The sequence below is a fragment of the Pezoporus flaviventris genome, unplaced genomic scaffold (assembly GCF_033815535.1).
Source record: "Pezoporus flaviventris isolate CSIRO_AGI_PZ_B2104156 unplaced genomic scaffold, CSIRO_AGI_Pfla_v1 ptg000025l, whole genome shotgun sequence".
In the NCBI taxonomy this organism is placed as follows: domain Eukaryota; kingdom Metazoa; phylum Chordata; class Aves; order Psittaciformes; family Psittacidae; genus Pezoporus; species Pezoporus flaviventris.
In genome coordinates, this window is record NW_026892573.1 from 32,880,608 (window position 1) to 32,895,109 (window position 14,502).

A 14,502-nucleotide genomic window follows, 5' to 3' on the forward strand; every position below is an offset into this window, starting at 1 on the left:
ATGTCTGATTCCCAGGGTGGGACTTTAGTGGGATTTGGGTGTGAGTGGAGGCTCAAAGGGCATCCCAATGGATCAAGGAACCCCATCTGAGTTGCTTTCTGGCTTAGCCAGTTGGAAAAGCATGCAGTGTTCCAGCGAGGGAGCGCACTCTCGTGGGCTACGAGCACTCCATGTGTCAGCTAAGTTGGCTCAGAGGTGATTAATAAAGAAAACAAAGGCTGTGGAAGGAAGACATGACATAAGCCAGAGCGGCAGCAAAGTGCAACCAGATGTTGGGCTGTTTTGATCTTGAAGAAGCAAGGAAGAAGGAAGGTAAATAAGCCCCACCGGTATCAGAACCACTTTTAATACCCACTGTGCTGCTTGAGGCCAGCTGAGATGAAAGGGAAGGCCCAAGATGCGATGCCCCTGGCTGGGGGCTAAGAACTGCAGAGGCATGTGGACAGCTCACCACAGGGCATAGACACGCTGGGTTTGCTCTAAGTTACCCCATGTCAGGGCTTTGGCAAAGCAGCCAGCACCTGAGGATGGGAGCAGGACAAGGCAACTGTAGATGGGTGTTCTTCTGTCCATGGTGGTGAGAAGGTGGTGAACACAAGGAGGAATAAGAAATAGAGATGATGAATGGGAAGAAGAAACTGTTAATTGGTACATAATGGTTTGCTCAGGGCTGACTCATACCTCCCCCTTTAAAGCCTTGAAGCTTTATCTTTGCTGTGTGGGTGAAATGATTTTCCTACGGTCTTACACAAGGCTTGTGACAAGCAGAAACCCCTGAAACCAGTTCTCCCACCTCCTGGAGTACCCTCTACCTCTTTGGACTTGCCTTGCTATACATTGAAGAACATGCACGTATGCATTGCATCTACACAGCCATCCCCACTGCATCTCACGACATAGAAGCTTTCACACAGTAGAACAACCAACAGAAACCCCCCAAGAAGACAGACAGAGCCTTTATCAGCCCAGATTCAATACATAGACCTGAGCTAATGTGTGAAATGTTAATTCTTACAGTTATCCTTATGTACTTAACTGTATTGAGGTTCCTCCTAGCCCAGAAGAACTCCCCCTTGGCCTTTCCACTCAGAAGCTAAAGCTCAGAGGTTGAGATAGGCCCAGAGCCAGACTTTGATGCTGCTGTGCATGAGCATCTTCACTCCATCAGCTGAATACCTGAGGGAATACTTACACTAATCCTTGAGATCCCCCCTGTATGAAATCTTTTGGCAGATCGTCATCTAAGCAGTCAAGTGCTCAGGAAAAGCAACATCAGTTGCCCAGTATGGGGTAAAACATGGCTTGCACGTGTGCCTGTGGTCCTAGGGAAGAAGCAGAAGTGACAGCTCTTTTGCTGCACTATCTGCTCAGTATTTCAGTCTCTCGCAGTGATGCTGATCCAGATTCAGGCTTGGAAGGGTTTGTCCTCTTTAAAACACAGGAGAAGGTAACCCAGGCTCTAGTGTCTTATTGTATAAGATGACATGGTCTGCTTTAGAGACAGCCACAGGAGGTGAAGTGATAGAAGAAGAAAGGCAATGACTGGCTCTCTTTTTTCACAGCATGAAGCTGTCAGTGCTAGTAGGAAAAGGCAAACTGCCCTCCCCATTGGCCTGCCCCTGCTAAATACATCTGAGAAGGAGGCAGTCCTAGAACCTGGGAAGGTGTTTTCTCATCGGGCCTCTCTGTCTGCCCACCCCTGAGCACTGCAAGCCTCACAGAAGTGCTCTGACATCAATCTGAAAGGTCAGATGAGAACTGGCTGCTCCAGGATTGGAGTCTGGGCTCGGATCAGATGTGGGACTTCTTGGTCTCTAATAGGGATCAAAGGCCAATGAAACTGGAAGCGTGGAAAGCGAGAACCAGCCCATCAGAGCCAAGGGCAGTTTATGAAGGGGCTTTGCTGACCCCCCTCTGATAAATCTCCCTGCAGCTCTCTCTTCAGGTCCCTGCAGCCTGCCCTGGCCATAGGCAGATTCACTGCTTCCCCAGACCTGAATGTTGCTCTTGCTTTTTCCTTCCATGGCTCTAAGCATCCACAATTTCCACTGTGACATGCAGAGCTCTCGGATCTCACCTGCTATCCGTCCATAGCAGCGCTGGAGGTAACAGAGCAACACACAGCCTGAGAGGCTTATCATTATCAGCTTAGGAGATGTAGGTCTTCAGGGAATTTTAATTAGCAGAGGCACTTTCACACCCCAAGAGACAAAGATGTTATCAATTCCATTATATGGGCACCAAAAGAACTGAGCTGCAGCTCTTGGGACTCCTCCTCTGTTCACATTGCTCCATGAACCACAGTGATGCTGTGCTGATCCCTAACTGCTGAAAATCCCAGCTCTTCAGCCTCAGATGCACTTCACTTTGACGGCTAAATTTTACTGAAGGATGTCCTTTCCCATGAGGAATGTGCTGTTTCTTCTCTCACCAGTCTGGAAAGGACCCTTTGTGATGGCCACCCTAAACATCTGTACCAGAACACAGCAGGCTGCTGCTATTCTAAAACGCCTGGATATCCCTGCCCATGGCAAGGGGTTGGAACTGGATGCCCTTAAGGTCCTTTCCAACCCAAACCATTCCACAATCCTTCTGGGTCAGGGCTTGTTTGCACTGATAGTTTTGGTCTGGTTTTTGTCTCCTCTCCCAGGGCATGCAGCGCTTGCCCTGCTGTAGGGTACCACACTGTGCAGCAACAGATAATGGGGACTTAGGGAGGCGTTAGCCTGGATGTGCGTGTTTCAGATGAAGGGATTAATATCTAGAGGCTTGTTTGGGACTCCTGCAGAGTCTGGGTATGAAATACAGCAGTGTTTACCCTGGGACTTATCCTTTGAGCAACACCTCCTTTGAATTATAATTCCTTTTGAAAAAACCCACGCGGTTGGCATGAAGGTGGATGAGAGCAACTGATTATTTCATCTCTATTTCCCCTTTCTGTGGTTAGTTGCATTGCAGGTATTGCTGGTTATTTTGATGGCTGGGTGGCAATTAGGACTGGTTGTTTCTCTACCTCCAGGAGGCGAAGAAAAAAGGTGTTTTGCTCTGTTATCTTAGCTTCATGGAAGAGTTTTAACCCTTTGTTGTTTAATGTGTTTAACAGATGTGTCTCTCTAGCTGTGTTAAGTGATTTGAGCAGCATGACAAGATAACCATTTGCAGCAGTCCGTGTGGCTCAAATGTCCCTTGGAAATAGTCATCTCTATTGTATGACAACCAAAAGGTGCTAAATAAATAGGTGTGCTCTGAAACTTGGTCCATTGACCCTCTGGAAAATGAAGTGAAATCAAAATTATTTCCTTCGGAAAGGATTTAAATACAGTTTAAAAGAAAAGGTCAGCAGAAATTCCTGCAGATCTGCCAGCCTGAAATAAAACCAGTAAATTACCAGTAAATTGAGCACTTGCACAACCCTGTGGGCCCAGAGGGGATTAGTGGTAAGGCTCAGGCAGGCCATGGGCTTTGCAGGGAGTCAGCAGAGGCAGGCTGCAGCCAGGGGGGGACTCTCCAGCCTGCTGCAATGCAAAGCAGCTGCCAGAGCAGCCCAGAAGATATATATACATGCAAATATATACATACACGTGTGTGTGTGTATCATATATACATACATATATATATGAAAGTTAATGTATATATGTAACTGAAGCAGGAGAGATTAAGCCATCAGGTTGCTGGAGGCTGCTGCCCACTATACCTTCCACCTATCAAAGGAAATTCATACCTAAATCATGTTCTATATTAATTAATAAGTTTATTTATGTATTATAACTCCTCATTATGATGAAGTGGTGTTAGAAAATGGGGATATAAAAAGTTAATGCATATGCAGCTGGTAAGCTAATAAAGCGTGTTGTGACAGGAATGCTCTTAGGCAACAGGGTGTTGGGGAGCTGAGATGCTGTTAGAGAAATGATTTAGGGTTACAGGCACATGCAGCTGAGAGCCTGGGGTGCTGTCTTTCCCTGCTCCTGTATGATCTTACATGTAACATCTGGCAGACCATGCAGGGACCTTGCTTTAAAAATGCTGGCCTACATGATAGAAGTCTACAGGCACAACAAAGGCAATATACCTCTTGGGTCTTGTTTCATCCCATACTAAAAAGAACATAAAATTTTGGGTCTAGTACATGCATTTCTTATGCAGCATAGGTTAGATAGCTAAACTTTGTCTCTCCTCAGCTTCTAAACCTTTAAATGATGCTAATGATGCTGTTCTATCAAATATCAGCTACATGTTTATGTAGCCTGATAACAGGAGACGAAGGTATACGTTGAGATAGGCAAGGTGAGAGCTGGAGGAAGATGTAACACCAGTACTGAATGGCCTGTGCTGTGGTTCAGTATTTGAGCTAAAGTCTCTCCAGCAGACAGTTGAAAGCTCAGATGTTTAGATAAGGTTGTAAACTGGTTATTTTCTTCAAGCTGTCAAAGATGCCAATGGCTATGAGAGACCTATTGGGACAGAAAATGGTCTGGGATTATTTGCTCTGTAGGGTTTTTAAAGCCGTGGTGTAAAGAAAATGCAACTCGATGTCATGTTCAAGCTTTGTTTTAGGCATAAATGCCATTTATCAGATCTGGCAGGACCTGATGAATGCTTCAGTGAGGTTATGTGGTTGCAGGAAAGTGTGCAACATAGCACAGGGTAAGACATCATCCAGAACGTCAGCCAGCCATTCATGAGTCCTTTGACGCATTTGGAAGTCTTGTTACCATTCACCGTGAGCAGGGTTGGCCAAAAACCATCATTCTTTGTCTGCCAGGAGATTCAGTGTGATATTTTCTTCTCTTACTCCTTTTTTTCAGCCTTTTTCTTGTTTTCTTCACTGCAATGAAGTGATTGATTTGTTAAATGTCCAAGGAAGTACAAGCTTCCTGAAGTTTACAAGTGCTGGGTGGGTTTGCTGTTCCCCTCAGGTTTTCTGTTAAGACCATCAATGGAATTGTCATTGTCAATGAGCTGCTGTGTCTGGTTTCTAGGCTTTTCCATGCGGGCCAGGCTTGCTAAGCATGTGTAAAACACTCATCTGCTTTCAGCTTCCCTGCTTATGAGACAGGCCTACTTGATATCTTTATTCCCAGATAAGACACCTGCAGTTTCTAAGGTCTCCAGACATCAATCCAGACATATCTGAAGTGTTTTTGAATCTGACGTATTTCAAGAAGAACATTTTGAGGCATGTTGGGCAAGTGCTTTTTCAGTTAACGCCACAAGACGCTCCATTTCCTTCAGTATCTGGCTTTAACTTGCTTATTTAAAGTGCAGCCTCTCTAACCTGCATGTAGAGGAAATGATGAACAGTAGCCACTTCCTAGGTTGAATCGTAGCTGGATTCTAAGAGGTTTGGAAATGTCGCCTGGAAAAGGAGTGTTTCTCTATGTGTTGCTATATAATGAGTTTCTGGAGACAAGGCTGTCAAGCACTCGGGTCTTGATGCCTAAATAAATAAATGTATAAATATCTCATCTAGTGCTATGAGACTGTTTCCTGCCAGCTCTAATATTGACTATTCAAACTACATGCAACGTCATATATTCCACTAACACCAGTGCCAGAGAGTTCAGATCTTACAGGCTACAAAATCAGATTCCAAGAAAATCAAATCTGGGCAGTTTGGGAAGGAAGTGGACTCGCTTGAACTTGACTCTGCAGGACTCTTCAGGGCTGACATGCAACTGCTCTGATGCAGAGACATGTAGCTGCTCTGATGAAAACCAGACAATCCGGAGGAAAAGGCATTCCACATGCTGGGCTGCAACTTGAAAACAGGATAATATGGCACAGCAGGACACTCTTCCACCCAAAAAACAGCCCCTCCAACACCATGAGGCATCAAACTGTGCTGCATGACCAAGAAACTGATGTCAGATTGGGTTAACATCAAGCAAATCAAAGCCACGGGAAGGACAAAATGAGGAGGAACTTGTAAAGAATTAAGGGATGGAGGGGTTAACTAATGCGAGGCAGTGAGGCTGAAGCGATAATGAATCTTGACAGGATGACTTTACATAATTGTTGTGATCGAGTCACAGGTCTGGCATGTAAAGTCAAGTGGTGATGTTGTCTTAAATGCCTACAAGTTGTCATCCGGCTGAAAGGTGATCTTGAGAGAGAAAATCAGTGCTCTGCAGTCAACGTGTCTGCGTCATAAGGAAAATAAAATGTGATTAATGGCTGTTTTGAAATAAAATAGTAGATGAGGAGCCTCCTTTAGTGGTGTTTTCCAGCGGAGCCTCTGGGACCTCATTTTTTCCAGTGCTGTTCAATATCTGTATCACATTACCTGGAAGAAACAGAAAAATCATTATTCTCATGACACGCAGATTGGTCTGGGGCTCTCATTAAATGGACAGATTTGAAAAGGATCCTCTAAACTAAAAGCAGACGGGTTTGTATACAAGTGGGAACAGAGAATTCACGCCATGCTTCCAAGGCAGATGTTTGCATGAGGGAAAGCAGAGACAGGCTTGAAAACAGGGATGTCGCGTCTGTGCTCATCTGAGCTATAGAACTGAAGTGGGGAAAAATCAAATAGGTGATAAAAGATGCCATCACATCAATATTCAGCATTGAAGAGCGAGGCTCGCTACGGCATTTAATAAAGCAATGGGAAGGGAAATGAAAAATGAATGTCAAAAGAGCAGCGCAAGGATGCGATCCTGACAGCATGCTCTATAGCAAAAGCCTTGTGGAGTTGTTTATTTCTTTTACTCAGAGGATGACTGGGATGTGAGCTAATTATGGTTTGCAAACGTCTACAGGGAGGTGGTATTTATTGTGCTTTCTGGTGCTCTGCTTCTCAGGCAAAGGCGGAGTGAGAGCCCGTTGCAGGAAGCTGAAGCCAGACACACTAGATGTTAAGTGGGTATTTCTCATGTTGAGGGTAATTAACAGTTGGAACAATAGATGTGGGAACCTGGTTGATCCCTCCAAGGCTGGAGCTTTTAATTAAGGCTCAGAGGACGCGAAGAAAGGCTAACACAAAGTGTTGCCATGCTGCTCTCCCTTGGTTTTCTCTATTAATCAGTGGAGACATGAGACCGTTCTGCAGGAAGAGGCAGAACAGGAGCCAAGCCTTTTCCCTGTCTCTCTCTGCTGCCTGCAGAAGGTTTCCAGAGAAATCAGCTTTATTCAGCCGTACCCTCAGGTATAATTCATTACAAAACACATTTCATTTCCAGGATGCTTGAAGAGCTCGGAGCAGCAGCAGCTCTTTGGCCAAGGCTGATGTGGGAGGTCAGACCAAGAGATTAGAGCACCCTCTTCTGCCCTAAAAAATTAAAGCAAAGTGATACAGCTGTGGCTTAACCTGCCCGTGGGAAATGTTATGTCTATACAGGCACACGCATCTCTCACTCCAGTGAGTACGGCAGAGCGCTGGGAATTGATCTGATGGTGTGCAGGCAACACGGGATTACAAAGAGATCTTTGCTCTGTGATGCGGCTGTGGCAGGAATGATGAGCTGAAGAGGTGAGAAAAAAGCAAGGTTTGGAGGCATACGCAAAGTTTTAAACCTTAATGCTAATTCCAGCCAGATGAATTACCTTAACAACACCTTTTATTCTTTGCCTCTGCTGCTTGATTTACCTTGCTTGCTATTAATAAGGCAAATCAGGCAGTGCCAGGACTCCTTTTGCAAAAGCAAGAATGTTATCCCCAGTCCTGCACAGCCTGAGCATGGGGCAGACATTTGGAGTCATTTGGAACAACCAGCTTTTCCTTTGGAGGGTGGTTTCCTGACACTATCATTACCTGATTGCAGGAGGGTCTTTTCTTGCCCTGTCAAACGAGAAGCAGAAGCAAAGGGAGGAAATGATAAAGGTTTCAACCCACTTGGCTATGGAAAAGTATGAACTGCTAAGGGTCAGAGTAATTACCCTGATAAACAGACCTCCAAGTTGGTTATTTTCTAGTCTTTCATTGCTGGGTGCCTGACCCTCAACAGAGGAGATTTTAATGTTATGGACATAGAATCATAGAATGGTTTTGGTTGGAAAGGACCTTAAGATCATCCAGTCCCAATCCCCTGCCATGGGCAGGAACACCTCACACTCCTATAGAAGTGACTGTTGCAGCTAGTCTAGGAGACCTTGTTGTTGCTGGCTCTGAGTGGAATGAAGCTGTACAGCACCACTGTTGATACCAAGAGAAATGAGATAGCAGTGAGTATATGATATACACATAGAGACGTGGGTGTATTTGTAGATGGATAAACCAAACTTTTAAGTGCAGTTAAGCAAAAACAGACTCCAAAAACTTCACTGAATGCCATGGTTTGATTAAAACCCAGTGTCAAAACCTAATGCACTCATAGCATGCAAAGCAATGCTCTAAGCTTGACGTTAGCGTGCCTTTGAGTCACTTTCCAAATGCGAAGCTATTTGGTAATTCCTGATAGCTATCTTGAGCTGTACCAGTCTTCAATGAATCACGTGTCCAGGAACCATCCTGGATCTGGGCTGTGCAAGGAAATGAATGAATGGGAGGAAATTAATGTGATGAATGACGAGAGCTGCTTTCTCCACTGAATCTGAAAGTCTTTGTGGCTTCCCTCAATCATTAGTCATGAAGAACTGCTCCTGAACATACACACACCAATGAGATGTGTATAATTTATATGATGCATTTGAAGTTAATACTGCTAAAAAGGCTGAATTACAAATGGTTCCCTCTAGGCCACAAGCGTTTCTGTGGCCTCAGCTAAATTATTTCAAGGGGCTTCCTAGCTAAGACAGGCATTGAGACATGCGAGGTCTTTCCACATGAGTTGTATTGCCTGGTCCACTGGGCAAAGAAAGTGTCTGGGAGTATGGAGAGGGTTATTGGGTGACTCAGCTATAGGGAGATATCTAGAAGACCCAGGGAATGAGAAAGAAGTGTATAAAGCTGTGTATGTGTCATGGTGAGTACAAGGAAAAAACAGGGAAAAGGGGAATGTAACACATCAGCAGGATGATAAAGCCCAAAATCAAGTATTCTGCTTACCCCAAACCTAAAATAGCTCTTGTCTCTGCTGCTTAGAGAGCTGAAAAGGAGCTATCCCTTCTGTGGTGCAGAGAGACTTAAGGAGCTGTTCTGCAGGGGCAGATCCCAGGAGCTAAATCCCACTAATCCAAGGGCAGAGCTTTAAGATGCCATCCCTACAATTACTTTGTTAGATGTGAGTACATCTCTGCACTGAGACAGTTGAGAGTGAAGCAGCCTGGAGCTCTGCAAGACCTTCATTGAGGAACTAAGGTCTTGGGAGGATGTTCCTGAAGTCATGAAACTCTGAAGGAGAAGGATGGCCCTGGCCAAAAGGGACATAGGAAGCTTTTGACACGGCATGGAGGGTCCCAGAGCACCCACTCAGTTGGAGTGGCCCATGCAAGCAAGAAGTTGAAGGAGGTGGGCACCCAAGAGCACTTGCAGGGGACTCTGACCATGCATCGCCTATCCTTGAGGTGGGACCCACGTCAGAGGACAGCCACTGCCACTGGTGAGAAGCTGCTCCACGGGTGGGTTGCCCCTTCTGGAGGCCTCTCTCCATCAGGATAGAGGACCTGTGTGTATGCATTTACAGCACACATTGCATTGCGGTGCTTGGTGTTGCGTGTCTCGGTGGCTGAGGATCAGGACAAAATGCTTCTCCAGTGATGGACAGGTAAGCTGGTGTAAAGGGTCTGCTAATCTTGGAGCACAAACCTGCTTGGATCAGCAACTTTCCTAAGCCACAGGGTGACACTGCAGATGGCAGGAGGCTGTTGTGGGTTTGCAATTGTTTGCCTGGCTGTAAAGGGTGATGTTGTTATCCCCCCAAAACCCTATGGCTCCGAGTCTTTAACCAAGGTTATCTTAACACAAAGCTTTTACTGTAATGGTTATTTAACATTTCTTCATCTAAATGCAAATCATAATCCTCCTTTCCCCTCGTTCTGTGATTGCCTGTTTATCCACCTTTCATTTTGCCAGGTTTAAGAGACTTTGCTAAGAATTGTCCCCAGAAAACCTTTTCAAACAGTTTTAAAATCAGATGCATGTACACAGATTTACTCCAAGTATGACGGAATAGGAGGATTCAGGATGGATGGGGCTTTGAGCAATCTGGTCTAGTGGAAGGTGTCCCTGCCTGCAGCAGGGGGTTGGAACTGGATGAGTTTTAAGAACCCTTCCAACCCAAACCATTCTGTGATTCTATGTATCTTTAAGTATGTGTATGTATGGGTCTATATGGATGTGTGTATTTATGTTTGTATGGGCTCTGATTCATGTTCTAAAGTCACTGAGGATTTTGGATTGGCAAAAGATGCTGACTTGGAGCATTCCACCTATTTATTTTCTTAAATGCATTTTTTTCCTGTGTGATTTGGGAATTATCCTTCCAAAGAAGGAAAGCCATAGTGCATCCATAGGTTGTGTTTACTGTTGCAATCAAAGCAGATTCACTCTTCGCTGCCTGGTTTCAGAATGTATTGCAAAGCACTTTAAGAAGTCTACATAAGTGTGCATTGAAGGGCTATGCTATGTTTAACTGACACTGGATGGACACTTGTCTACGTAGTCCTTGTCCACATGTCTGTGGAGGGTTTTGGCACATGGACGTGCACCTTGAGAACTGTTGTGTAATTTGGGCTGACTCAGCTCTCTGTACATGCACTGGACAAATACGTATGCCGGAAGGCAAATGTAATCTACTTTTCTTCCAGCTGCTGGTAATGCACTGCCTGGCTTCCCGAAGAACTCAGTGCAGCTCTACCCACCTGTAAAACAATGTCATTGCTCCCACTGTGTCCTAACAGCTTGCTCTGGTCAAGGCACATTAGATTGCATAAGTTCAACACTGGCAATTCATCCAAGACATTTTCCCAGGCTCTCTGGCAGCTGCTGTTGGGAATAACCCTGCTTTGCTCTCCAGCACGTTGTTCTGTCTTTAAAATTGGACTGCTTGGACCCTGGAGCTGTGACCCCTTCTTTTCCAAAGCCTTGCCCCACGTGGCTGCCAGGTTAGCAGTGGAACGAATAACCAAAGATCCTTCACTAGATCTTGGCCACAGGCTGGATTATGTGGTCCTGGAAGAAGAATGTGAGACATCAAGAGCTCTGGTTAAATTCATTGACTTTGGAAAGCTTTCCTCCGCTTTCGTAGGCCCTCTGAACCCTGGCTTCTGTGAGGTGGCCACACTCTTAGGGGAAAACTGGAATAAAGCCATCTTCTCATGGACGTGCATCAATTATAAACTGGATTCCACCACCCAACACCCCACATTTGCAAGGACCCTGCCCTCTCCAACCCGAGTTTTGTTTACAGTAATGAAACATTTTAGCTGGGCTCATGTTGGCATCATTGCTTCCAACGAGGATATTTGGATGGACACAGCCAACAAGCTAGCGAGTGCACTCAGGAACCAGGGTCTTCCTGTAGGCATTGTCATACCCATGCATACAGGAGAAAAAGGCATTGAAGACACTTGGAACAAGGTTAAAGAAGTTGACAACATTAAAAGTAAGTGTTTTGAGTCTCCTTCCTTTCTTCATTTTCTTTTATCCGGGGTAGGACTGCATTGTTATCCAAAGGGCAGAACTTAGAGAATGAAGTTTTGAAGTCATTTAAGTCAAGCAAGAACTTTATCTCTGACCTTAACAGAGCCAGGGCTTCAAGTAAAAGAATGCTGGGCATTTTGTGTGTGATGGACATAGGGCTAAGTAGTCTTCTACAACATGAAAGACTGGGTTCAGCTTGGAAAAATAGTTTTTAGTAGATGAGTGTCTGCTCTTGACCCTATTGATTGTAAAGAGGGATTTAGGGAAAGGTTTTATATTTATGCTTTTTGGATTATGGATTATCAAAAATTTCAATCTTTGATGCTGTGTTCTTGCTACCTGTGTTCAGGGGATGTATCAGAAGTGAAATCCACTGCTATACAGCACAAACTAAAGCAGTGGAAGGGCCCTTGCTGATCTACCTCAAATAGTAAAGAATGATCTTCTGTTGAGAAAATGTAGGGGAGAAAACAAGTTTTTCTGGGTCAGAGCCTTGTTAGGGAGTCTGTGATGGAGCTCTGATGCTGGGTGTGCACCTCTGCAGCACTGTGAATCTAGATGAGGATGCATTTTAACCAAGACTTTATGAATTTCATGTCAATGACAAACAAGGGTAGCAAGGTGCTATCTCGGAGTTGTATCAGTGCTCAAATCAGTATTTGAGACCAGATCCACCTTGGGTGGGTTCATCACCATCACATTTTCCATGTGAATTAGAGATGATAAACTCCTTTCATAATCAATGGAGAGAACCAGTCCCTCATCAGACATGATTCATCTGACCATCTTAAGCTCTCTGCTATAGCATGGGGTGAATCACTGTCTAGAAGTACCTGTAATTCAGCAACTTGAAAAACATCCCTGTTTACTTCAGCTTCTGCTTTGCCAAGGATTGTTTTTCTCCTAAGGAGAGACCACAGCTACTCTAGAGATCCTCTCCCTCCTGGTTTAGTAGCAGGCAGGTCTCTTTTGCAACTTTGCTTCCCATCATTGCCCTACTTTGCTCCTTTCACTGACTGAGTTTTGAAATGCTGTCTTGGATGAAAGATCAGGACTGATTCCTTTCATGAAAGGCCAGTAAGCAGGCTGGAAAGCCTGTTAAATAGATAGACCTGTATTTCAGATCACAGAATCATAGAACACCAGGTTGGAAAGGATCTCAAGGATCATCTGGTCCAACACTCTGTCCAGCCCAGTCTTAACAGTGTCCAATGCTGGGGAGTCACCACTTCCATGGGGAGATTATTCCAGGGGCTGATTGTCCTCTTTGGGAAAAATTTCCTCTTGTGCCCAGTGGGAATCTCCCCAGGAGTAACTTGTGCCCATCACCCCTCGTCTTTACCATGGGACTCCTTATTAAATGGGAGTCTCCATCTTCTTTGTAGTCACCCGTTGTCTCCTTACCAGACATGGAGACATTGGCTCCATGGCATTTTGGAGGCAAAGACAGACTCTGGGACAGCCAAGCATGGACCAGATGTTGAAACATAACACAGTGTCCTATGTTATGTACACGTGGTGACAGGGTGAGTGAGTGGAGTTTGTGCACTAACAAGCGTGTGGTGTCTGTCAGCTCAGGGCACACAAAGGGGAAGCTCCCATCTCTCAGTCCATGACAGCAACGACCACAACTACCCATCATGTGAGGCACCCCTGCCCATGGCACAGAGTAGGAACTAGGTGATTATAAGGTCCTTTCCAACCCAAACCATTCTATGATTCTATGATTCATTCTATGTTAGCCTGTGCCTCACCTTTGTCAAAATCTCTCTTCCTTTCTCCTTATGTATGGCCCCAGGATTGGGTGATGCTCACAGCCTCCCTTGCTAGATACTGCAGTCCTCCAGAGGTTGAACAAAACTGGTGTAGCACCCAGCTTCCTCATCACATAACACTGGTATAGGACCACTAGAATCTGACCTGATAAGCAATTCAGACATCTTTTCTACTGGGGAGGTATGGAGCTATTTTGCATTGAAAACCCCAAATGGATTAACAACACTGTCTGTGATCCTTGTGTTTCAGTTATAATCCTGTGCATGCATTCTGTGCTCATTGGAGGGGAGGAACAGGCCACCCTACTCACAAAAGCTCTGGAAATGGGACTAGCAGATGGAAGATACGTCTTTGTTCCATACGACACTTTGCTGTACAGTCTTCCGTACCAAAACAACTCATTCAGTGTCTTTGATAATGACGAGAAGCTCCAGGAAGCATACGATGCTGTGTTGACTATCACACTGGAGTCTGGAGAAAGGACTTTCTATGATGCATTCAGGGAAGCCAAAATCAGCGGTGAAATAACCAGGGATTTGGAAGCCACCCAGGTAAATATTCTTTCTCTCTGTTTTATTCTGGAACCTGACAACAGGAGACATGGGACAAGCAATAGTTATAGAGGAGGTACAGGAGAGAGATAACCCAATCTCTATGCTTCTATTTTGGGAAGAATATGGTGAAATTTGGATGTGAACTGAGTTCATTTGGAAGAATTTTTCTGGATAGCTGGCATTCTGTCACAGCTGGTTCAACTGCAGGACTATGATGGGAATTGAAGAGAAAGGGGTTGTCTCTGAGGCTCTCATATTTGGTTTGCTACATGCTAACTGCTGCAGGCCCAAGTTGAAGAGGTGTCTCCTAAGGTGGATAAAGACCATAGAGTTTGTAAGGAGCCATAATAAGATGTCAGCATGCCTGAGAATCTGGGTGGATGCAACAGACAAAAGGAATATTGAATGCTTTTGAGGGAAATGGTTAGGATGGCTGCTGCCTCATTCTTCTTAAAACTACTGTCAAAGTCATTCTTTGTCAGCACAATTATCAAAATGTCACTAGAATCCTATGAAAAAACAAGTCAGTTGCTACCTTATAGGCATTAAAATAATTGGGAAATCTGAGAAAAGATGGAGGATTCAGCTGAGCTTTATCTCATTATGCTCTTTTAAAAATTCCAAGTATTTTTAAGGCATGATTTATGA

The 14,502-nt window shown here is 44.8% G+C and overlaps 1 protein-coding gene across 1 annotated transcript in view; it reads left to right on the top strand.

Moving 5' to 3' along the window:
- Positions 1-10,380: 10,380 nt before the first annotated feature.
- Positions 10,381-14,502, top strand: part of GUCY2F (guanylate cyclase 2F, retinal) — a 44,875-nt gene continuing 40,753 nt past the window's right edge. Inside the window, exons 1-2 of the mRNA XM_061458196.1 lie at positions 10,381-11,486; positions 13,550-13,851. Of these exons, the coding sequence (XP_061314180.1) occupies positions 10,754-11,486; positions 13,550-13,851 (1,035 nt within the window). The 5' untranslated portion in view covers positions 10,381-10,753. The remainder of the gene's footprint in view (positions 11,487-13,549; positions 13,852-14,502) is intronic.